At 40.6% G+C, this 25,479-nt stretch overlaps 1 protein-coding gene across 5 annotated transcripts in view; it reads left to right on the plus strand.

Moving 5' to 3' along the window:
* The window catches only part of LOC141427884 (solute carrier family 2, facilitated glucose transporter member 3-like), a 35,721-nt gene extending 12,771 nt beyond the window's left edge, over positions 1-22,950 (plus strand). For 2 of the 5 annotated variants that reach the window (XM_074087477.1, XM_074087478.1), the window contains exons 2-13: positions 2,985-3,085; positions 3,844-4,031; positions 4,697-4,843; positions 6,653-6,813; positions 8,184-8,308; positions 8,906-9,046; positions 9,978-10,115; positions 11,880-12,088; positions 14,990-15,202; positions 16,336-16,438; positions 17,021-17,189; positions 17,731-22,950. In XM_074087477.1, the coding sequence (XP_073943578.1) occupies positions 4,026-4,031; positions 4,697-4,843; positions 6,653-6,813; positions 8,184-8,308; positions 8,906-9,046; positions 9,978-10,115; positions 11,880-12,088; positions 14,990-15,202; positions 16,336-16,438; positions 17,021-17,189; positions 17,731-17,836 (1,518 nt within the window). In that variant the 5' untranslated portion in view covers positions 2,985-3,085; positions 3,844-4,025 and the 3' untranslated portion in view covers positions 17,837-22,950. The remainder of the gene's footprint in view (positions 1-2,984; positions 3,086-3,843; positions 4,032-4,696; positions 4,844-6,652; positions 6,814-8,183; positions 8,309-8,905; positions 9,047-9,977; positions 10,116-11,879; positions 12,089-14,989; positions 15,203-16,335; positions 16,439-17,020; positions 17,190-17,730) is intronic. The other 3 variants (XM_074087475.1, XM_074087476.1, XM_074087479.1) reach the window with 2 other exon arrangements.
* The last annotated feature ends 2,529 nt before the right edge of the window (positions 22,951-25,479 follow it).

The raw sequence follows: 25,479 nt of genomic DNA on the forward strand, positions 1-25,479 counted from the left end.
CCACAGACAGACAGACACACACACACACATAGCGGTCAAACTTATATTAATTAGCGTACACCCAAAGAGGGGTCTTTTTGCGTCGGGGGTTTAAAAACTAGCTTTTTCCCGCGGCTTTGTTCGCGCAGAATTGGTAAGCTTAAACCTTTTTCATCCCACAGGAACCATGTACATTATTTCGGTATAAAAACTAGCCTATATGTTAATCCAGGGTATATATTACCTGTATGCCAAATTTCATGCAAATCCGTTCAGTAGTTTTTGCGTGAAAGAGTAACAAACATCCATCCATACAAATTTTCGCTTTTATAATATTTAGTAAGATTAGTAAGATAGTATGAAGTAAGATAATATTAGTAAGATTTACTCGATTATTAATGGTAATTCTACGATACCAGTCCGAATCGCGCTTGGCCCATTTCTTAAAATCTCATGTTCAGAACTTCCTACTTTATTTGTCCTAGGCTAACTAAACTATGCCCAGCAGTGGACGTCTTTCGGCTGACATGATGATGATGAACTAAACTATACGAGTATATATGTACTTAACACGTCGTGTCGATTGCGTGTTGCTCAACTCTATTGTTAATACTCTTGAGCCCTTGACTTGGTAGCCTTACGACCCGGCCCCCATAGCGCAAGCGGCGACGCGTTGATTGTATTCGCTGTGCATTGCGCGCCAGAAATACTCGCCACGCAAGTGGTTACCGGACGGCACACGCAATGAACTTGGGAAATCGCTCGTCGCACCGCCGGTCGTGTGATGCCGTTAGGGTTTTATTACGATTTATTTATTAGCAGCCAAGAATCCTGAATAGCAAGCCTTTGTGGCGGCCAAGGTCAAACTCAGAGCGGAAAAACAGATGGTTTCAGGGGGTATTCTGGCACTTCATATAGACTTATCATCTCTAGATGTTACCTAGTCAGCCATATTTTTCGGTTTTATGTGGTAGACCCCTCTAGCTTACCTAACATTGAATTTTTGCAAGGCAATAGTCCTCTCACAGATCTTCGTCGACCCCATTGGTCAATAGACCCATTGCACTTCACACATCACTGGTGTAGATATAGATATTCACTATTAGTCGATCATCCGACCCGCCGTGTCGGATTTAGGTACCTAAATAAATATGATTTTGTCTAAAAAGGTGACCCGGGGCTATTGTAGCTGGGGGGATATTGTACCTGAGCCGTCTGATGGCGTCCTTACGACGCCATGTTCATGTGTGTTGTGTGAAGACAGTCTTCTGGCGAACACAACGTAAAATGGCCGAGAAGAACATGGTGACGTAAGGACGCCATCAGACGGCTCAGATACAATATCTCCCCAGCTACAATAGCCCTGGGTTACTTTATATTATAAAATGGATAATCAATTCCGGGCAGCTGGGCTTATAGATACTTGACCTGGCCTACTGAAAGTGACACACGAATTTAAAAGTCAGCATAAAAACAATTTATTTTTTCTCAAATCTTTTCTGATCTTCGATATGTTTGTGTTGCTGCCTTGCCAAATTTCATGTTGCTTGAATAATTTCAAAATTCCATGTCAACGGAAACCACACTTATATGTCCCAAATGCTTTCAAATGTAAACTTTTCATCATTCGAACTCGGAAATATTTTTTTTTAGAGTCAGGTATCATACCTAAACCTAAATAAGTGTTTCATATTAATTTCAACTAGACAAATCCATGCGTTCCTGAAGTAGAGGGTCTTGACAGCCAGACAAACGAACTGCAAGCGGACGGCACACAAACCAACTATATTATTTCTGTAACACATACTCGTACAATGATAGCCAAAAAAGTTTTTTTTTTTTATGAATACTAAAGAGGTCATCATAAAATAACTCTACCGTTAGGGCTCTAGGTCACCCTTTTAACATTGTTCATGGTGAAAGGGAACACTGCTGAGCACCATTCTAAATCCTGCTTTATATGTTGTTGTGGTACAGTCGAGTTCATAAACTTATGAGCAAAATTTTGATCAAAAATATCTGAATACCACTCTATTGTTAACGGCGTAGAAGCGTGTTCAGATATTTTTGATCAAATTTTTGCTCACAAGTTTATGAACTCTACTGTACCTGCCTACATACAGTCGAGCTCAAAGATATCATTACACTTTATTACCATGTCGCTTTCACGTCATGCTTGAACTTTAACATAAAATTGACAGATAGCATACAGTGACAAGGTACTAAAGTTTAAAGACAGTCCCTATACAGTACGTGCAACCTGAATGTTAATGCCGCTCGAAAGTCGTCGGTTTTCCTCGTTTTCTGAAGATTCAAATGAGAAAGAAAAATAAAACCGATCTTTTGTTTCGAATTCCGAACGATGTTAGCAAACTATTACCTATTTTATAGTTGTTTTTATAGTTGTTGCTGAGCATTTATCACCATCACAAATTATAATATAACCCGCTTGCATTAACAAGCGCGAGGAAAAATCAACCAATGGCGAGGCTGGGAAATGAAGTAATTCCATTGGTGATTTTTTTTCGCTCACCGCTAAGCTACCTCTGAGAGATTTGTTTAAAGCAGGGGTTCCCAAACTGCGTCACGACGCACCGAATCGTCGCGGCACTATTTTAGGGGCCTCACTAAACGGTAGTTTCGGGTCGCCTACATACGAACCTAGAGCTAAACACATTTTTTTGTACAAGGCCGTCTTGAAAAAATATAAATGTAAAGAGGATCGCGGTATAAAAAGATTGGGAACCCCTGGTTTAGATAATGACATCCTAGCTCTTCTTCATTCGAAGTTTTAACTGTGTATTAAATAACGCATGTCCTTATGTATCGTTTGCCCAAATCATTCATGAGATCTTTTTCAAAGATTCTTCATTAATGAATTCCATCTGCAATATTTATTTATTAAACTGGTAAGCTCATCGTTTAGGTCTATGATTTGTAGAGCAAACGATAATTAGGACAACTGTCATTAGGCCAATGCCTATTTGGACGTTTGCATGTTGCAGGTTGGTGACAGGCTACGCAGTTTCGATAGTTCTCATTTTGATTGAGCTAACCACCTTTATTCTTGGACTAACTATGTTCTCTCCTACTGTCTCCTTGATCTGTATCCTTTTGTATAAACGTTTTTTTGCATAATTTTTTAGGGTTCTGTATATCAGTTGGCTAAAACGTAACCCTTATAGGATCACTTTGTTGGGTGTGTTCCCACTAGTTCCATTTACAGTATTATTATAGAACTCTATTATACCTAGTACTGTCAATGGATCTAGTGGGAACACCTTTTGTTGTCCGTCCGTCTGTCAAGACTTTTTTAAGGAACGCGTGAACATTAAAGCTCTAGGGTGCAAACTTCCTGTCATAATTGCTGCCTTCATCACACTACTATTTATAATCATCCAAACTACATCGATACCCAAGCTAAAGGGTGCCACGGTGCCGCGTGCTGCATTGACACAAACTAGTCCAATTTTTAAGTATCACATGACAATGTTACAATTCCAAATCCGACCCTCTTGCCCGCCACTACAAAATAGCCGCTACCATAGAATGGCTGCCACCACAAAATGGCCGCTACCACAAAATGGCGGATTACGGATTCTCTTTCAATTAAGTACCTAATTATGAACTCAACTTATTTTTTTTATACGACTGGATGGAAAACGAGCAAGTGGGTCTCCTGATGGTAAGAGATCACCACCGCCCATAAGCATCTGCAACACCAGGGCTATTGCAGACGCGAACTAAACAGAACGATATATGTAGATTGGGTAACTAAATAATAACCCATAAATATCATATGGGTAAACTTGCTATAGCTGTTTGCACCGCCAACCCCAAAGTATCTCCTAAACGGTCCTCCAGCTATAGGCTGTCACGGCGCCGCGTGCTGTGCGCTGACGCAGTTTGCGCTGGCAGGCTGGCGCTGCGGCTGGCTGTGGCTCGTGCTGGCTGGGGGCGCGCTGCCAGCCGTAGCTGACCTGAGGGCCGCCGTCTATGCCGTATGCGCACTGCGGCGGTAGGGGCTTTAGGAGATATAGTGTCAGATGTTTGTGAGTGCCAGACGTTTTCAACGCTAATATGGTTGCACGTTGCACCTTAGAAACTAGTCTATTTTTTTAGCTACGAGGGAACAGAGAAGGTATGATCACAGTATATATATAAGTTAAAGCAGTATGGAAGCTAGGCATGTTATTTGAGATAAATACCTACGCTCCAATGGAGCGTTAGGGTTGTCCACTTATCAGTCAGGCTAAATGGTCGGCACGAAAATCTCCGAAGGGCCACTAGCGGGTAATAGAACACGCTTTGATGAGGTCAACCTGTATCTTAATAAATTCGAAATGGATTAGCTCAAGGGCCATTTAAAAGCTTGGGCATGGGGTTGAACAGCCATGTTTTATGTTTTTTATTATTCGACTGGATGGCAAACGAGCATGTGGGTCTCCTGATGGTAGATCACCACCGCCCATAAACATCTGTAACACCAGGGGTATTGCCAACCTAGAGGCCTAAGATGGGATACCTCAAGTGCCAGTAATTTCACCGGCTGTCTTACTCTCCACGCCGAAACAACAGTGCAAGCACTGCTGCTTCACGGCAGGATTAGCGAGCAAGATGGTGGTAGCAATCCGGGCGGACCTTGCACAAGGTCCTACCACCTGCAAAATGCCTGAAAATATCAAAGTATGGTGTCATATTTCCCGTTTGTATCCAGATCACGAACGAGCACGAACAGCTGACTCAGGGCAGCTCGCCGCGCGGCGGCTGGTCGCGGTACCTTGTGCTGGCCGGCGCGGCCACCACGCTCGGTTGCTCGCTGCCCGTCGGATATAACATAGGAGTCATCAACACCCCTGCTAAGGTCACTTGAAAATATCTAGGTTTAGTTGCACCTTCACGAACCGGGAGTGTTGCGTCACTAGCCACTGTCCAAAATTTAGCCGAGTTATACATACGTGCAGTCGTCATTTAAGGGGATCCCATGCCCCAATGACCTTCGATCTGAATTCCTTAGTTTTCTAATGTTTTTTGTAGCTTATTATATTAACAACAACGGCTTTAAGCAATATAGTATCCCATATTATTTCAAAGTTCATTGTCTTCGAGATATTTGGCATCAAAGTTGAACAATTTTAGGCCAAAAAACTGGTTTTCTGGCCATAACTTTTGTGTTAATTAGTTTCAAATGAAAACCCTCGACCAGTTTTTAGAGACGTCAAAGACGAACCCAAATATGTAGATTTCGTATATGTTAGATCTTTCACGTCAATAGAGATACGAAATAAGTGTTTTTTCAGAGAATGTTTAAAAAAGCATACAAAGTTAAGTATTCATTTTTTTCAAAATCCGGTAGACAAAAATGGAGATAAAAAATTGGAGAACCGATAGCCATTTGACTTATAATTCTATCTGCAGTGCAAAAGTAGGAGATACGATTCAAAACTTGTCAAAAATCGATCTTAATAAACCACAGTAGCATAATAGGTACGGCCGAATTACGAATAGTAGTAAGTGGCTCGATAATCCCTGTTCGTGACTGCTGGGCTACTACGAAACTCGAAAATCGTAGTTCGTATCGTACAGTCCCGCTGATGCTTATGTCATTTAATACCCGAGTGAAAGGGACGGTGCGATACGAAATTTGATTTGCGAGTTTCGTAGTGCCCATCTGTATCTAACGGTACCTAACGTCAATAAACTACTTCAATTTCGACAGTAGCAACTTGTCATGCTGCATTTACACTCGCGTATACGAGTCGCGAGACGAGGCGCGAGGCGAGGTAGGTACGAGGTGAGAGTGTGACCAGGCTCGCGGGCCTCGCCTCGCCCCTCGCAGCGCTCGCGTCCAGAGCGTTTTTTGGGACCTCCCGACGAACGCGAGCTTGGTGTTTACATTCGCGCTCTCGCTTCATTCGAGTTTGAACCTTGTGCTGCGCAGGTTTTAAGCTCAAAGACAACTGAACTCGCCACGAGAGTGTAAACAGGAGGCTCATTTACCATCGATCACGCGAGCCGCGGGCCGAGACACGAGACGAGGCGCGAAGCGAGGCACGAGGCGAGAGTGTAAATGCCGCATCACATTGGCGTGCAGTTGCGTTGGTCAATTCCAGGGTAGGCAGCTGGCAGTTTGCGCCTGCAACAGCACGCCACGCTCCCGCAGTAGATCATATCCATAAAACATGCAAGGACTCCGTTTTAAAGCTCGCTAGACTTTGTGCAAATCTTACTACATTGCGAGATCATAAATAGAACGATTTTGAAACTGACAATCGTGCACCGTAATGTGATGCAATTTGCACTTTATTTTAGTTCTATCTAGGTTGACAGTTTTATTAGCCTGGTGTTCCACTCCTGGGAGAGGATCCCCTTCATTCCGCTCGTCTCTATCAATGTATACTCCTGTCAATTTTCTTGATGTGTACTAGGTATACTCTTGTTTTGGCTGCGGGTGGACGCGCTGGTGCGGAGCGGCGAGCGTGTGTTCTCTGTTCATTGCGTGATCGAGACGCTCACAACACAGTGGTTACCTGGCAGTACACGCAATAAACTCAAAAAACACACGCTGGTGCTTGCCGTCGTCCAGTTCGCTGATTTTTCACGTCATGTCATCTTTCCACGGCCAATGAATGTATTGTTCGTTCATGATAAATTCGAATCCCGTAACTTTCAGGTGTTAAAGCATTTTGTCAACGGGAGCGTGATCGCCCACTATGATATAGCACTAGACGATACCTGGCTCTCCGTGCTCTGGTCTTCCGTAGTCTCCATCTTTATTGTTGGTGGCTGCACCGGCTCCATACTTGGAGCACTGCTTGCTGATAATCTAGGAAGGTGAGAATAAAGACAATTTTAGGCGTAATTTTTGTACATTTTCGTGCACCATCTTAGGCCTCATCTTCGCCTTCCATCATGCGAGATTGAGGCCAAACGTAAGCTTATTTTTATAGTTATTCATTTAAAAAAAATGTATTCGGGAGACGTGAGAAGGGCTAACCTCCAGTAAATGATCGTTCACAATCGTATTTCAGTAAAACCCCTAACTTCAACTTCAACTTTTTTGTTTAGTGGCAATCGGTCGCTTTTGGTTAGCGTCCATTACAAAACATTTAGACATTACAGATCGGATCAAAGGGAGCGACAAAAGCGAAAAAGCACCTAAAGTTTTATTTTTTCTTTAGATATATATTTAATTAGGAGGTTAAGGATTTTTTTGTTAGAGGAGGCATGGAGTAGGAGGGTAAAACCCCTAACACTAATTAATTAATTAATGAGGGTTTTCACAGAGGCGAGATATCGCTAGATGGCGTTAGTATCGTGAGGTCTGTTTGACGTTTGACGTTTGCTCATGATTGGTTAAAAAACTAAATGTGCCAATTGCAATCGCCATCTAGTGATATTTCACCTCTGTGAAAACCCTCGATTGCAGTGACGATGTTTGAACGTTTTTTAAAAATAACGTTAATCTCACTAATATTGGTACGATATAGTTGCCTTAACTAACTGAATTCAGTGTTGTTGGTCCTGCTTATAAAATGCTTATAATTTTCCCTGTATAAAATAATCAAATAATAAATAGCTTTCTGTTCGACCAACTTGGATCAAATTGGTTCATTAAGAATCTGGTTCTTTTTTAACAGCGCAAGACAGTTAAAATTATTAATAATATCAGTTTTTAAACTCAAGGAAGCTAAATGTGGTCAGAATTAATTTACTTGTAGCTGGGGATAAATTTGATGCTTGGGACAGTGTGGGTTTTGGGGTCAAAACGTCTCTGGGATCGGTATGAGTTTGGTTGGAGTCGCGACTCTAAGATAAGTGTAATTTTGGGAGCAGTGTGTTACTATGAATCAGTCTGGCAAAATGAGTAGAAATTAAAAAGTGGCAACACTGTAGTGTCATCCCTTTCAAACCAGGGAGCAAAAAAAGGGAGGACACTACACAGTGCTGCCACTTTTTAATTTCTACTCTTTTTTTTGCCAGACTATAGTAATTCCAAACTAAACCAGAAAGAAACTAAAGTGATTTTTTGGGTCTTGGGTTTGGAGTAACGAGTAACGCAAATCGTTGCTGGGACCTCCGTACGATGACGATGAACAAAAAAACTAGCTCATACGAATACTTTAAAGTTTTCTTGCAGGCCATAGAGGCCTGAGATTAGACAGCCAAGGTTTAAAAAATATGTGTAATGTTTGTTTTTCCAGGAGGAAAGCTACAGTCCTGACCAGTGTTATATCTGTCATCGGCGCTGTAATATTTCTAGTATGCCAAGTCGCCAATTCTGTAGAGCTGCTCATATTGGGCAGGCTGATCGTTGGTTTGTCTGCCGGTAAGTTTATGTGCAAAACACAACTAAGCAAAAATCGAGAAGGTGTCGAGCCTTTTCATTCCGCGACTGTAACATCCTTTAAACAAAATCATGTAAATGGGCGTTTTCGTGTACAGGACCCTTTTTTCCTTCAATTTTGAATATTTTTTCAAACAAAATTTACTGAGTCAGTTTTGAGGCTAGCAACCTGACACTATTGTTCCGTTTTTGTCAAGCTTTAAAATTGCTAAAAGTGGCTCCGCAGCGGTAACGTTTCGTGTGCTCTGCCTACCCCATTTGGGAATACAGGCGTGATGTTTGTGTGTGTGTGTGTGTGTGTGCAGTTTTGTTACGCTCATACTGTGTGTATAAAAAACGTAACAAAAGTGAAATTTTTTGGGACATTTATTTAAACTATCGGAATCGATTGTGCTCTTGGTTCTGAGTAGGAAAAGCCAAAATTTTATAAAAAGAAAGGGACATATATACACGAAAACGCCCAACTGTTTCATTCTACTCGAAATATATATTTACTTTTGCGAAAACAATGTATCATGTATCGAAATGGTATGTAGCATTTGAAGTTAGAACGTAACACATGTTTTTCTCAATTTCTAGGTCTAACGACAAGTATAGTGCCAATGTACTTATCCGAGCTGGCGCCCCCGGCCCTCACGGGGGCGATGGGGGTGGCGTGCCCCATGGGGGTCAATGTGGGGGTTCTGGTGGGACAAGTCATGGGACTTGATTTCCTTCTGGGTAAGTTAAAGTACCAGTGCTTGTCAGAGATGTGGTTTGCGAATTCATCGCGGACGACGTTGCGGGCGGCGATTAGTTGTTAGTAAGAATTTGATAAATACATATATATATATTTTATTCGACTGGATGGCAAACGAGCAAGTGGGTCTCCTGATGGTAAGAGATCACCACCGCCAACATTGCAACACCAGGGGTATTGCAGATGCGTTGCCAACCTAGAGGCCTACGATGGGATACCTCAATACATATACTTAAGGGACGAGTGCCCGTCACTGTCCCAGTAGTTGGCATCGTTAATGTTAGTTATTAGCAATAGAGATGACAGCGGGGTGTCGTCTATTAGGCATTAGCGTGTCGAGCAGTCGGACGTTTACCTTACGTGTCACATGGACGTCTTTGCATGTGCTAGCAAAAAACCATTTAATTATCACAAAAAATGTTTACGCATTCACTGCCACCGACGCATATATGCGTTTTCGGAACTTCGCCCAGTGCCGCTGTCATAATTAATCATACATTTAGAACGCACATGTGCGTCGGTGGCACCTGTGGAAGTCAGGTGGCAGTGAATGCGTTAAATTACAGTGTTTTTGATGTGCTTCAAATTCAAAGCAGAAAAGTAAGTTCATTAAAAGAAAAGCAAGTTAATTAGAAGAAAAATAAGTTAATTAACAAATAAGTTTAACCTCCAGTTTAACCTCTTCACCGCCCCAGTTATCCAGTCGTGACAGCCAATCGAATGCCTCACATTCCACTGTCATCTATACATGACCAACATTCAACTCGAAATTAATCCTTCTGCAATGGTTACAAATCAATTTGATTTGTCGCTGGTTTTTCTGTGGCGTATAGAGCACGTCACTTCATTTGTTTTGTGGCGGTGAAGAGGTTAATTGGTTTTAGTTCATGAAGCTATAGGTATTTGTTTCAGGTGGAGTGGACCTTTGGCCTTATTTACTCGCCGCCTACGCTGTGCTAGTCATTATTTGTATACCGTTTCTATTTATATTGCCCGAGAGTCCGAAATATCTTTACGTAGTTAAGAGAGAAGAAGAATTCGCACTACAAGGTATGAAAATAAACAATTTTTTAAGCTTGAAAGTTTTTGTTAATATTTTTTTTTTATGGTATAGGGGGCTGTAATGTAAGGAGATGGTACGTGGTGGTAAATAAGACGATATTCTGTAGTTGTGCGTGAAGAGAACAAGAACCTCTTTATTAAGTAAACCTTAGATTATATACATCATGATTGTCGCTGACAGAAGCAATATGCGTTTATGTAGCAGTAAACTATTGTGTTACTGCTAAACACTGAAAGTGGCCAATTGCCATACTACAGGGCAAACGAGCAGGGGGATCGCCTGATGGTAAGCGATTACCGTCGCCCATGGACACCTGCAACGCCAGAAGAGTCACAAGTGCGTTGCCGGCCTTTAAGGTAGGAGTACGCTCTTTTCTTGAAAACTTGAAGGTCATATCGGTCCGGGAATACCGCAGGCGATAGTTCATTCCAGAGTTTAGTTAATATAATTATACTTCATAGTTTTGTGTGTCTGTATAAAATCCTGGCTTACTACTGTTTAGTGGAAGAAATATGGAGAAAAAATTCGCCGTCAATATTGCTTCCAACATTAACAAGTATTATCTTCACTTTTTAAAAAGCAAGTACCGCAAATTCGATAATTTTTCGAGTGTAAAATTATTTAAAGGATTAATTTTGTTCTTGTTCCAATTTGAAGCCCGAAGCAGCAGGGCTACTACGAAACTCGAAACTCGAAGTTCGTGTCGTGCGGTCCCTCTGACACTTATACTATTTAATACGAGAGCGAGAGGGACGGTACGATACGAACTTCGAGTTTCGTACTAGCCCTATACTACGAAGTGCAAAATACGAACTTCGTGTTTTGCCGTCCCGCTGATGCTTATATTATTTAATACAAGAGTGACAGGGACGGTGCGATACCTAGTAGCTCTGCTTAAGAAAGGAATAAAGAAAAGAAATCATTTATGCGTGACATTACAAAGAATAAAATGATAACAATACGTATCACAGTCACGAAATGATCCCGAATCATCATAATCCATCTCCATTTAGCCAACGGACTTCCAGGCGGGGGGAGCGTCTTCACCCTTATGTATTTAGTGTTCCATGGCCTGCACGAAGCGGTTTGCTTCATCTTTCATAATGCGAACTGCTAAGGAATGGAACTCGCTCCCGTCATCTGAATTTCCGGATAAATACAATCTAGGGCTAAGGCTAGAGTGAATAGGCTGTTACTGAATCAGTGAGATACATCTTTGGCCTCATCTGTACTTTACATCAGGTGAGATAGAGTCAATCACAGTAAATTTTTCATCACACTTGCTCGTAAACAGTGTCATAACATGCAGGCTACCTTGGTTGCAACCCCAAATATAACCCTCGACCTTAATGCGCTTGTCATGAACCCCTGGTCGGTAAATGAGTCATTCCGCGTACACATTGTCTTGCCATGAAGCCCAAGGTCGGTCAATGAGTCAGTGCCCGTACTGATGCTGCTGCGCCGTGCCGCGTGCCGTGCGCGCTCTGCTGCTGGACTACATGAACCACATGCACACGCACGTTGCGGCGCATGCTGCGGGAGGGGAGGTAGAGGGCGACGCTGCCAAGAGCACAGCCTAAAGTATCGCCAATATTTGAAATAATCATATTTTTTCTTCTACAAATAAAATAGACTCTCGTTCGTAATTCCTTATTTACCGCCCTTCAGACACAATGTACTATAATGTAAAAAGTAATAATAATGCCGTCCATAACGACGCTGGTCTTGGCATAACTTGTAAACTTCCTCAGAACTAAGCCGCCTCCGCGGCATGTCCCCAAGCATCCTGACCGAAGACCTGGAGCTGCTGCGCGAAGAAGTCCTTGCCGTGGAGACGGCGGCGCTCAGCGGAGCCCAGCGCTGGAGCATGCTGCGGGTGCTGCGGGACCCGAGGCTCCGGCTGCTGTTGCTGCTCACCTGCACCATGCAGGCCGGCCAGCAGACCAGCGGGATCAACGCCGTGAGTACCAGATAGAGTCATCATCATCACCACCAGGAATACTATGTGTATTTATGTAAACTCTTTATTGCACATAAAAATAAAATACAAAGAAATACAAATACACAGAAAGGAGAGCGAAGTCGAGCTTATCCCTAAAAAGGGATCTCTTCCGGCTAACCTAGTTAAGAGAAGACAATTTATAGGCAAACAGTTAATAGTAGATTGATAACCAAGGGTGGAAAGTGACCCATTTCACCCGAGATATTTCTAGCGCTCGAACCAAGTGAGAGCGCCAATAATTCGAGGGGAAATGGGTAATTTCACCCGAGTTAGACACTCCACTTTTCATTTCGACTGTGAGGAAAGTTTAATAGTAGAAAAAAATGAGGATAATAATAAATTGGATTTACTTGTATCCAACCTTCAACGGTTTGCGGTACCTTTTCGACTGGCCTCTCGCCACGGCAGACTTTAAAAAAAAATCGAGTTGGTCACGACCATGGAGCTTATATACAAAACTGGAGGTTGAACGCCGAACGAAGAAGTTTGACCTTTATTACTTATTTATATATTCCATCTCTTTCTTTCACATTTCACAAATGACTTCCATCTCTTTTTTAACCTAACTAAAGAAAGAGATGGAATATGTTCGTGACGTAATAAAGATCAAATTTCTTGTTTCAAACGGATGTTCGGCGTTTAACCTCCAGTGTTGTATATAAGCTCCTTGGTCACGACGTGCATCTAGATGGCCATGCCGAAACGTTACTCAATTATCCTCGACTCCGTAGCTAATCGATAAATTAAAAAAAAATACTTTCCACCCTAGAGATGAAAACTCAATTTTCCACCCGGGTTTCTACCCATGAAAATTAAATTTTCGGAACAGGAGAGATGAAAAATTACATGCGGTAAAGAGAAAAACAGAAATACTCCAAAGCAAAAGGAGAATAAATACAAAATTATATACATTGAATTCAAAATAAATAAAACATTTACGAAAGCGGACACAGTCTCGCCTCAGGTGTCAGTGTCAAGCCTCAATTTGTTCAGACGTCATGCATAGCATATACGTCACGAGGCACGCGGGCCGGACCGCAGGCCGGCGGGATCAACGCCGGAAGTACCAGTCGGGGTTGGAGTCAGCACGCAGTCCGTAGACTGGTGATACTTTTTATATATTGCATACATCTTGTTGGAGGCCTACCGACAGCTCGTCTCCCGGTCCGCGGACGCCATTCGAGAACCTTTTGACCCCATCGGCCATCAGTCCTGCGAGCAATGTGCCCCGCCCATTCCTGACGACCTGGTTAAGATCGCGGGATCGCGGTGAATGCGAAAAGCAAAAAATCGGTCTGAATGGAGAGCCTTGGGGGAGGCCTATGTCCAGCAGTGGACGTCTTTCGGCTGACATGATGATGATTATGATGATATTACATACAAGTAACATAAGCTCTTAAAGTTAACATGAACCCTGGTGGGGTATAGCATTTGTTGTTATAATTGTTATTATCTATTAACTATTTTACAATCTTTTATTTTACAATATCTAATTTCTGTACCTATATCCTTAATATTTAAATTATAACAAGGTGTTAATTGAAAGCCTCAGACACCCCAGCAGCCTTTTTTATTTTAACCTCGTAAGGCCCAACGTCCTAAATTTAGGACATTCGTCAAAGCTAATGTCAAACTCTACTAATTGATATTAAGTTGTTGTTTTTTTAGAAAAATATGGCTCTGGCCATCGGAGGACAATTTTGCCAGTGTCTAGTAGTTTTTGCCGTTGTACGGTAAAAAAATTCTAGAAAACGAAATATGAGAGGTAATGGTGGATGAACGATGACCGACAATGTCTCTGATATTAAGTTACAAATACTAATTATCAAAATTTGACGTGGGGCTTACGAGGTTAAGTTTACTGCATTTATTTTTAAATACCTACTAGTTTCTATAAGAGAGCAATTAGAGCAATTTATAAGCTGAAGACACGTGAATCTTTATTTTTTGAAATAATCATCTATGTAAGGAAGAACATTGCGATTTTCCCACTAACGTCGATAAGCCAAAGGCTACTAGAAACACAGGGAAGCTTAAAGTTCCATCTTACAGACTGGCTAAAACCAAAAAGTCGTTTCTGGGAAGTTGCATACGTTTTTATAATAAAATTCCGAAAATATTACTATTTGGGGTCCGCCAGACCTTTTATGTATAACGTGTGGCATTTTTTAAAGGAAATAAATTATTATTATTGTTAAATGAAACGGATACAAAATTCAAATCTATTGTCAAGAAGACATTAATATCTAAGGCGTATTATAAAGTTATATCATGGACAGGGATATTTGGAAATGATTTCGATCCGCGTTAGCGATCCCTTCGAATAGCGAACCTACTGTGTTAAAAATAAAGTTGTGTTAAATGCTTGTGATGTATTGATATTATTTAATAATATTGTAAATCTGTTTAAAAAAATATACCTCGTTGAGTTTCTTGCCGGATTTCTCTCAACAGAGGTTTTTCCGAACCGGTGGTAGTTTTTTTTTTGACATTCATAAGTGCTTGTTATAGCCTAAATTGAATAAAGATATTTTGACTTTGACTTTGACTATAGATATCCGCATGTTTTGCTAAATCAGTAACTCTACTGGATTTCTACCTCTGCACTCCTAATTTGTTCTTGCCAGTTGCGCTGCGCTGTTATTACAAGAAAATCTAAAAAAAACCGTGTTGGCACGTGCCTAACCATAAACCATGCCCAATGTTAAAAGGTTGCCTGGAAGAGATCGCTCTTAAGCGATAAGGCCGCCTATTGCTCACCTTGTAATTTTAATAATTTGTTGTCTGTATCGCTTACTATGTCTGGTGTACAATAAAGAGTCTTTGTATTGTATTGTATTGTAATGTTCTCTTTCCCAGGTATTCTACTATTCAGACATAATATTCACGAACGCGGGCCTCTCCCGGCTGGGCGCTCAGTACGCGACCATCGGTTGCGGCGCCATCAATGTCTGCACGGCCATCTTGATGGTTAAGCTGCTACCGCTGTGGGGGCGGCGGCCGCTGCTTCTGTCCTCTATAGCTGCTGCTACCGTGCTGCTGTTTGCTCTAGCTGTCTCTGTCAGATTCTTGGTGAGTGAACAAGAAAGAGTGTCCTACGATAGGTTGTAAGTTATCGAAGGCTTGAAAATATTGGTAGACGATAATATTGACAGTTTCAACGCGATAATATCGCTAGCCAAATATCGGTGGTGATCAATTTGTTGCCGCTGTGGGGACGGCGGCCGTTGCTTCTGTCCTCCATAGCTGCTGCCACCGTGCTGCTGTTTGCTCTAGCTGTCTCTGTCAGATTCTTGGTGACTGAACAAGGAAGAAAGAAGAACTGCCCTTATAAAGTTATCGAAGGTTATTATCGTAAATCGATGTCGCCGCCCATTAATGTCCGCACAAGAACAAGAGAGAAAGAAAACTGCCCTTATACCGTAGGCTCTGAGTGCTTATTAAAGCCCTCATCGGGCTTCTAAGGCGCACTCTACACACAAGAGACGTGCGACGGGGGCGTGTCGCAGTCGCGGCGCTCCCTGAGTCTGTTTTCACACCAAATGTATAGATTTAGAATTATAGAACCGTCGCGATCCAAAGCAGACAGAAGAGACGGGGCTGAGACGCGGCGCGGACGTGACGCTTCGACGTCTGCGCCTCTCCGCCCCGTCCCACGTCTCTTGCGCATAATAGACTATCGTCCGTAACTCCTTTTTTACCGTCATTAAGACAAGTATGTAGATTTACAATTATAGAACCGTCGCGATCCAAAGCAGACGGAAGAGACGGGGCTGAGACGCGGCGCGGACGTGACGCTTCGACGTCTGCGCCTCTCCGCCCCGTCCCACGTCTCTTGCGCATAATAGACTATCGTCCGTAACTCCTTTTTTACCGTCATTAAGACAAGTATGTAGATTTAGAATTATAGAACCGTCGCGATCCAAAGCAGACGGAAGAGACGGGGCTGAGACGCGGCGCGGACGTGACGCTTCGACGTCTGCGCCTCTCCGCCCCGTCCCACGTCTCTTGCGCATAATAGACTATCGTCCGTAACTCCTTTACCGTCATTAAGACAAGTATGTAGATTTACAATTATAGAACCGTCGCGATCCAAAGCAGACAGAAGAGACGGGGCTGAGACGCGGCGCGGACGTGACGCTTCGACGTCTGCGCCTCTCCGCCCCGTCCCACGTCTCTTGCGCATAATGTTTGGTTTGCTTCAGGACGCGGTAGCGGGAATGCCTTACGTGTGTATGGTGACAGTGTTCGGCTACGTTCTAGTCTACGGGTTCGGCCTTGGGCCCATCCCGTACTTCATAGCTTCAGGTTTGACCATCCTAATAATTATTAAAATTAAGTACCTGGGCGACCACACGTTGCTCGGGCTTAACTTGTTAGTAAGCGTTTTCCCACAGATAAGACCAAGCTAGATCGATTTGTCATCCCCGAAAATCACTACATACCAAATTTCACTGAAATCGTTGGAGCCGTTCCCGAGATTATGATTATATATATATGCAAGAATTGCTCGTTTAAAGTTATTATATAGATATATCATTTATACGTAATATAAGTTTTGTTTTGAAAAAAATGACTGTGTCGAGTTCCTTCCGATGTATATTTTTTGGCAATCATGGTCTTTTCGAAAGAGTTTTTTAGTGTTATCTATGTATTTAAGTAAGTTTTATATCACATAGTAAATACACACTTTGTTTAGCGTGGGAGGCGCTACAACAGAGAAATCTACAAACCGAAATAAAATAAAAATCATAAATAGCTAATTGCCTTTTTTAAAATTTTATATACATGAACATAATCGACATTGTATCTTAAAGCGGTTACTATCGGTCGGAAAATATCGGGTCGGTATTATCCGGGCCAGTAAATAGTGTCGCACCCGTATTGCAGAAATGTTCGAGGTGCCCCCGCGGCCGGCGGGCATGGCGTGGGGATCGCTGGCCAACTGGGGCGGCAACTTCATGGTCGGCATGAGCTTCCCGGTGCTGCGGGACGCCATAGGCGCCTACTCCTTCCTGGTCTTCGCTGCTGTTACCGCTGCGCTCTTCGTGTTCCAAAGGTCAGTGACACAGACGGTTTTTAGGGTTCCGTAGTCAACTAGTAACCCTTATAGTTTCGCCATGTTTGTCCGTCTATCTGTCCGCGGGTAAGCTCAGAGACCGTTAGTACTAAAAGGCTGTAATTTGACATGAATATACATATCAGTCACGCCGACAGTGGTACAATAAAAAAAGAAAAAAAAATTTTTTTTAGGTTACCTCCCATAGACGTAAAGGGGGGTGATTTTTTTTCTCGACTAACCCTATATTGTGGGGTATCGTTGGATAGGTATTTGAAAACCGTTGGGGGATTGCTACGACAATTTTTATATTCAGTGATCCGTTTGCGAAATATTCAACTTTAAAGTGCACATTTTCATTGAAATCGAGCGTCCCCCCCCCTCTAAAATCTTAACTGTTGGGTGGAAAAATTTGAAAAATTCAGAATGGTAGTAAATATATCAAACTTACAAGGGAAATTATAGCGGCTAAGATTGCTTGAGTTACGGGACAGAATAACGACACTAAACAGTTCATTGACCCTGCATCTCATGTCCACAGGTTCTATTTCCCCGAAACACGGGGGAAGACACCCCAGCAGATAACCCAGCTCTGCAGCCGAGGGTTCCGCTCCAAGCCGCTCGCCTCGCAGTTTAGTGAAGTGTGACGTCACGAGACTATAGACTCGGACAGAGGGAGTGGTCCATAGTGGGTCGGCAGTACGTAAATGATGTGCCTATTATGTTAAGATTTTTTTTTATTTGAAACGTTTTTGTCCTATGATATTTGCGGTACACCACATACCACTGTTATTGTATTGGGTGCTATATCGAATGGGTTGGTTCAGGGCAGTGTTTTTGAAACTTATCCCTTTCGAACCCAGCCGAGTATGAAAAGAGTTATGACAATGGACTTTATGTAGTACGCAGGTGGTAGGACCTTGTACAAGGTTGACCTGGATTGCTACCACCATCTTGCTCGCTAATCCTGCCGTGAAGCAGCAGCACTTGAGGTATCCCATCTAAGGCCTCTAGATTGGCAGCGCATCTGCAATCCCCCTGGTGTTGCAGGTGTCTATGGGCGGTGGTGATCTCTTACCATCAGGAGACTCGCTTGCTCGTTTGCCATCCAATCGAATAAAAAAAATGTACAATCTATGTCAAGTTCAAAATTCAAATGCAAGAGTTATGACAGTGGACCTTATGTACAATCCATGTCAAATTCAAATTTAATTAACCCGCTCAATCGTATCCTAAAAAGCCGTGGTGGCCTAGTGGTTTGACCTATCGCCTCTCAAACAGAGGGTCGTGGGTTCAAACCCCGGCTCGCACCTCTGAGTTTTTCCAAATTCATGTGCGGAATTACATTTGAAATTTACCACGAGCTTTGCGGTGAAGGAAAACATCGTGAGGAAACCTGCACAAACCTGCGAAGCAATTCAATGGTGCGTGTGAAGTTCCCAATCCGCACTGGGCCCGCGTGGGAACTATAGCCCAAGCCCTCTTGTTCTGAGAGGAGGCCTGTGCCCAGCAGTGGGACGTATATAGGCTGGGATGATGATGATGATGATGAATCGTATCTGCTGGGTTCGAAAGGGTTATTCAGGACGCACAGATTGAAAAGACAGGGGACGTGGTGCCGATGGTAGCTTAGGTACTCGGTGTACCCGGAAACTTTTTCATTTTGAAATATCATAGATTACATTGAACGAATGCTCTGCAAAAATGGACTATATTTGGGTTTTCTGACTCTGGATTTCATAATTGTGAAATAGAAGTAGGTATTATTAAATAGTATTATCCAATTTTTGTTCCGTGATTTTCAGAATCTCCTAAGTCAGGGTTCGTTTCGCACAGTTTCACTTACTCTCGTATCATATACTATTAGTGTGAACGGGACGGCACGATACTAATTTCGAATTATGATCTTTGTTCTGTAAGGCCAGGGGTGGCCAAATAGTCGACCAACCAGTCCATTCAATCGTGCAGAGACGTGTTTCCTCGTACGCAGAAATACGTTTATGGAAAATAACTAGTATACGCAATATACAAGGTTGTCCTACGGCTATGCCTCATGGAGGGAAAAGTATCTTAAATAATATTGTATATAGCAAAATTTAATTGAGAGAAGATATCATTTTCATTCCTGTCTGAACCGGGAATCGAACCCGCCAAATGGTAAAAAAAACCTCGTGATTTTATGATACCGATCAAAAAGCTTAATCATTAGTTTTTTCCATATAACAGCATCTTAAATGAGAGGTAGACCATGAAATGTAGATTTATAATTTCAGGAAAATTTACATTAGGTATTCAAAATAATAGGATATGGCAAATTCGGGAGTTACCAAATACCGTATCGATTACCAGTTTTGCGTATGGACCGCTCAAAATCTAGTCAGTAGATTTAGGTCTTTCGAAGTTAGCCGCCCCTGTGCTAAGTTGTTCTCGTTACCGATCTGAAAGACAGACTTGTAAAAAACTAGCTTGAGTTAATAATAGCAGATTATCCACCGTCCTAAGGGCTATTATGGTTAATGTCAATCCAATTTATAGAAAGGGCAAACAAAGACGCCATTAACACTTGCACAGACATTTAATGATGTGAAAACCTAGAACCTATTGCAAAATAATAAATCTGTTCAGTAAATCGATTAATTTATTAATTGAATAGATCAAAGTATTTTTGTCTATTTAATTATTTATTGATTTAATTCCAAAGACTGTTTATTCAATTATAAAAGCAGTAACTATTTTTTTAATTTTAAGGTAAATAAATAATAATCACTTATTCTCGATTTTTAAAATGTCAAATTTTCCACCATCTCTACGTTAGTCTATGCTACTACAGAATATACACGAGTTTCATTCAAGAAATAACGTCAGATTTTGACGAAGAATTTTCAAATGAAAATTTAATATGGAAATCAAGTGAATTTTGGTGAGAAAAGTGATTAGACGTTTACACTTTTAACTAGTGAAAAGACACGAATTATAGATATGTGTTATTGATTCGATCCAGTGGGTGTTTATACAAGAATTTTGATGAAATCGACTTTTCATAAATTGGATTGACATAACGTATAGGTAGAGTTATAAAATAATATGATTAAAGTCATAATATCTTATTTTTTAGCTTGAAATATTTTAATTATATAATATATATCAACTGAGAGACACTTTGAAATCACAATTGAAATAGTCATTTATGTACTTAATTCTGTTATGTATTCAGTCTACTTAAGTAAATAACCTAGTTACAAAGTTCTTTACTCGAACGAATCTCTCAGCGAGTGTGATTTTATTTTTTCGAATTAAGATGTAAAAATGTGGTTTTGGTTTGTATTAAAATAAGTATGAAACAATGTTTAATTTTTTGTTTGTGTTTTTACGAAATGTTTTGTTTTATCTTTTCTGTTAATTTTGAAGAGTTAGCATCACTTCATCTAAAAAGCAGCTGGTCTGAGTGGCAAGTGGTCTAAAAAGTTCAATGAACGTCTAGTCGGTCTTCGTTCGTTTTTTCAAGTTTCTGGCTCGAGCAGGTAGGACTAGTTGCTACTTAGATCAGTTGCTTCTTAGACCACTTGCTACTTTGACCAGTTGATTTTTAGACCACTTGCTACTTAGACCAGTTGATTTTTAGGCCACTTGCTACTTAGACCAGTTGATTGTTAGACCACTTGCTACTTAGACCAGTTGATTGTTAGACCATTTGCTATTTAGACCAGTTGCTTTGAAGACGAAGTGGTACAGTCAAGGGCAAAAATATGTATACACTTCAGTACCTTGTCACTTTAACCACTGTGACAGTTCATATATGGCAGTTCAAATATGACGAAAATAGACAAGGTACTAAAGTGTATACATATTTTTACCCTTGACTGTACTAATCCGTTTTGAAAATCAACCATAACGGTGATCAATAACAATGAAACAGTCATGTATCACGTTTTTATAACGTCTACGCCGCTGCTCAAAAAACGCTGGTGCAAAAAAAAAAAATTTTTTACAAATTTAAAATTTTAAATCTTCGCTGCGTCACTTTTTTGTACACCGGTGTGGATAATCAGCGCCGGCTCTAGCCCTTGATTCAGGAAGAGCGAGATGTCTACACCGCTTCCGCGCCTCTCAAAAGGCGACATATAATTCTTTTTTGCACTGGAAACTGGAAAATGGTGCCCCTTGCCACCACTGCTAGTGCTAGAGCGACTGCTCTTGCTCTCCCCCAGGGCCGCGCTGTGGATGGTACAAGTAAAAAACGTGACGCGTGAGACACGTCCTTATGTTTGTGGTGTGTGAGCGTATTTTTTCATTTCAGTTGCTCAAACTTTACGAGCAAAGCGTATAAAAATATATTTGGCTGGTGTTAATATTATATCTGAGAATTGTAGATAGGGACATTTAAAAAATGGTGTTAGGGTTTTTTTATTACATTTTGTAAGTATAATAGACTTTTGTATTAACAAAAATGTAAATTGCGATACATGTACTGAAATTTCCGTCGCTTAGTTGTAGGAATGTTTTTTTTTGTCAAGATATTAGTTTTATAGAGAAGGAGCATTTAGAGTTTAGTTTAATTATGCTTCAAGACTTGTCTTTCCGTCCAGATCCTTCAAGACTCCGTTTGCAGCAACAATATTGTTTACCAGTCTGTTTACATACTATTAACAATAAAAATATTATAAAATACAATATAAACTGAAACTAATTGTATACTAAACTACAACTGCAAAGTATTTTTGTTTTGAATTTTCTATTTATTATGTTTTAATTACATTAATGAAATTTAGACAACGTATAACAATAAGTCTCTTCTCTATAAAAAAATGATTTATTTTTTAATAGCTTATCATAGTTATCATCTCACAATGCATAATGTATTGCATAGTTTTCTACGTGACAGACGTACTTAATAAAATCTAGTTTATATGCTTTTGACAAGCCAATTTTGTATTAGTTTTAGATAGATTTGACTTCAAAATATACTAATAATATTGAAGTAAAAATAATGTGTCAGATAGTGAGTCGGTTGGGTCTAGTACAGTCAAGTGCAAAGATATCGATACGGCCAAAGTTACAAAAATATGTATACACGACCTTAATGTTAAGTGCATAAAGTTGAACTTGACTGTACGACATATCAGTGAAATGTTAAACGTTTTTTCAAGTAAGTATGGTGCGTATGTTGATCACGTAAATCTACACAAATATTCGACTTTGCTCCCTTTACAATATAGAAAAAGATTAAATGAAGTTGTTATAAATATGATTCGCTTTTAAGATTATAAAATCAAGCCGAGTAGTAGCTTTTTACGTCAGCTGGTTTTGACCTAATTTTGATGTTGTCAAAAAAAAACTAGGTTTATGCTTATGCTTTTTGAAAAATAAAGTTAGAAACACATAATAACGAAAATTAGATTGGTATGAAAACAACAAACAAACAAAAAAACAGACTATTAACAGAATTACGTTTAATACATTTAAAAAAAATTGCTCAAAATCAGGCAACGTTGGCTTAGGTTAGGCGGTGGCAACCATTCTTCTTAATTAATAACTCATACATAGGTAAACAATGTGTTTAATTAATTAAGATGCGGTCAGAAATGAGGTTAGGCTTTGACTATTTACAAAAACTGTATTAAAAAAGCCATGATTCATTTTGTATCTGCCTGGCTTGATTAAGGGTAGATTTTGAATAAAAATCATCCTCTTTACTTAAACGTAGAACCCAACTGCTCTTTTTTGAAAGCACAATGTTTATTAAATATTTCGTGAAGTCTGATACTTTGTTTTATTCCTGCTTGACCTATTAACCTGTAAATTACTTAATAAACTATACGCCAGGCGTTTTCATTCAACAAAGTTTCACGGCACACCAGTAAAAACTAGCCAAGTGCGAGCCGGGCTGGCTCGTAGAGTACCTATAAAGTGTTCTGTGTAGTATAGTATACCCATAATATGTATAACATCAACAGCGGAGGCTTATTAATAGGGTTGACACCTTTTGTACGAATCACATACACTTCGCGGCAATCGCGGCACACCGGTTGAAAGTCTCTGCTATACGCAGTACTAAAGATATTGCGAGCGCAATCACAATCCTTGTACTTAAGTGACAGTGGTGTGGTACCTTAAGACATCGGTAACGCCCTTATTCTGACGTAAGTTCATCATTCTGGATTTCTGTCACTTCAAAGTTCAATATCTCAAAAACGGCTTAACCGATTTTGATGATTTTGTCTAAGAACCATCGCCTGATTTCAAATTAAAAAACCGCATTCAAATCGGTCCACCCGTTTAATAATAATAATAAATTCACATTTCGGCAACTTGGATACAAAATACTTACAGACTAACATACAATATTTTTAATCAATATTTAAAACTAATTTGGTTGACAAACCCGTGACCCCGTTGAGTCACCGTCCCGAACGTCGCATTATCTTATCTGTTTAGAGCTACTTAGCCACAGAATAATTACACGACACAAAGCGGTCAAACTTATAATACTATTTTTTTGGGTCGGGGGTTAAAAATAGATTGAAGAATATTTTTCAATAGATAAATTTAACTTTCATCAGTCCATCCGTCCGATAGTTTTGTACACCTAGGTGAATCTCTATGTTTGTGACGGCGACTACTATATAGAAAAGAAAGCAATATTAACAAATATAATTTACTTTAGTAACAAATAATTAGATATCTTACAAAATCGTAACTTAACTTTATAATATGAGGCTATTTTGTACAAAAAAATAATATCTGTGTCCGTCAAAATGACAGATAACGACTAACGAACGTTAACAAACGCTTAACGAAAGTTTATGAATAAAGATAAGTATAAACCTATAATAAAAAAAAAAGCCTTTGGAATGTGCATTTTCACTTATTATCTACTATCCTACACACAAGTAATTTTTGTGAGCGTAGTTTTACGAACGTTTCAACCGCTATCGGTTTCCTGTCGCATATATTGAAGAAAAACCGTAAGCAAGTAATGAATTATAATTGTACCGCAAGCTTACCGTATCGTTTCATAAAATCCTTCCATTCTACCTGACTTATTTCTTCAGCATAAGCGACAGGAAACTGCGGGGCTACTACGAAATTCGCAAATCGAAGTTCGTGTCGCTCCGTCCCTCTGACACTTATACTATTTAATACGAGAGTGAGAGGGGAGGTGCGATAGGAACTTCAATTTTCGAATTTCGGAGTAGGCCCTCTGATAGCGGTTGAAACGAAGAAAAAAAAAAATTCAATTGAAGAAAATTCAAGTTATCTCATTATGATTGGTTATTTGGAGTCTTTTTGTATTTTCTATTTCAACTCCAAATTTGTTACTTTTACGGTCATCCCGTAAAACCATACTTAAGTAGCGTAGTAGAAATAAGCAACCTGAGATATGTGTGCATGGGAGAAATTCGTGTCAGTATTCCTGTTCAGCGGTAGTGTAGGGTTTTGGCACGCAGCACGGAATGCTGAGGACCTGGGTTCGATTCCCAGCGCTGGTCTCTTTTTCTGGTTTTTCTGTGCATCCATGTCTCAGTTTGTATTTTCGATCAAGTTATCTCCTCAGGAAATCCTCCAGTATCTTGAGCTGGTCCCAGCACACGAGTAACAGCACGGTATGGGGCCCGAGGCGCATGTAATTAGCTCCCACGCCCTTGTAGAGCGCGCCGAGCCCTTCCGTACGCGCCATCTTGTAGAAACAGTCCGCCATTCCGGAGTACAGCTTGCCTCGGTTGTTGACGTCCACCGCTGAAGACATAGTTTTTTTTTTAATATAACGCGAGGCTTTACCTCAAGATAGCTATTAAACTAACTTCACCTACGACGTGCTTTCTATAAGATGATATTTCAAAAAGTCCGAAAACAGCACGTATCTTTAACCCGTCACGCGTCCTAGAGACTACATTACGAGTAGTCGCTGACTTTTTGTGCTAGAGACTACAGTAGTCTCTAGGACATTTCCCGCAGAAAAAAGATAGGGACGACTCGTAATGTAGTCTCTAGGACGCGTGACGGGTTAAATATGGCAAATGATAAATTATGCAGAAGTAAACTGAGGTTCGTGATTGTATTAACGTTTCGTTTTTCGCTCGCGATCCCAATCAAATGACATATTTCGCATAAACTGTCATTTGATTCGCATTGCGAGCTCAGAAACATTACGGCAATACGGCCTCTGTTTCCGAAACCAGCGGGCATTTTATGAAAAGACTAATGAGTAATGAGTGTTCAAAGTCAAAGTCAAACTCAAAATATCTTTATTCAATTTAGGCTATTAACAAAGCACTTCATGAATGTCAAA

This window comes from Choristoneura fumiferana, chromosome 5, assembly GCF_025370935.1.
Source record: "Choristoneura fumiferana chromosome 5, NRCan_CFum_1, whole genome shotgun sequence".
Classification (NCBI taxonomy): domain Eukaryota; kingdom Metazoa; phylum Arthropoda; class Insecta; order Lepidoptera; family Tortricidae; genus Choristoneura; species Choristoneura fumiferana.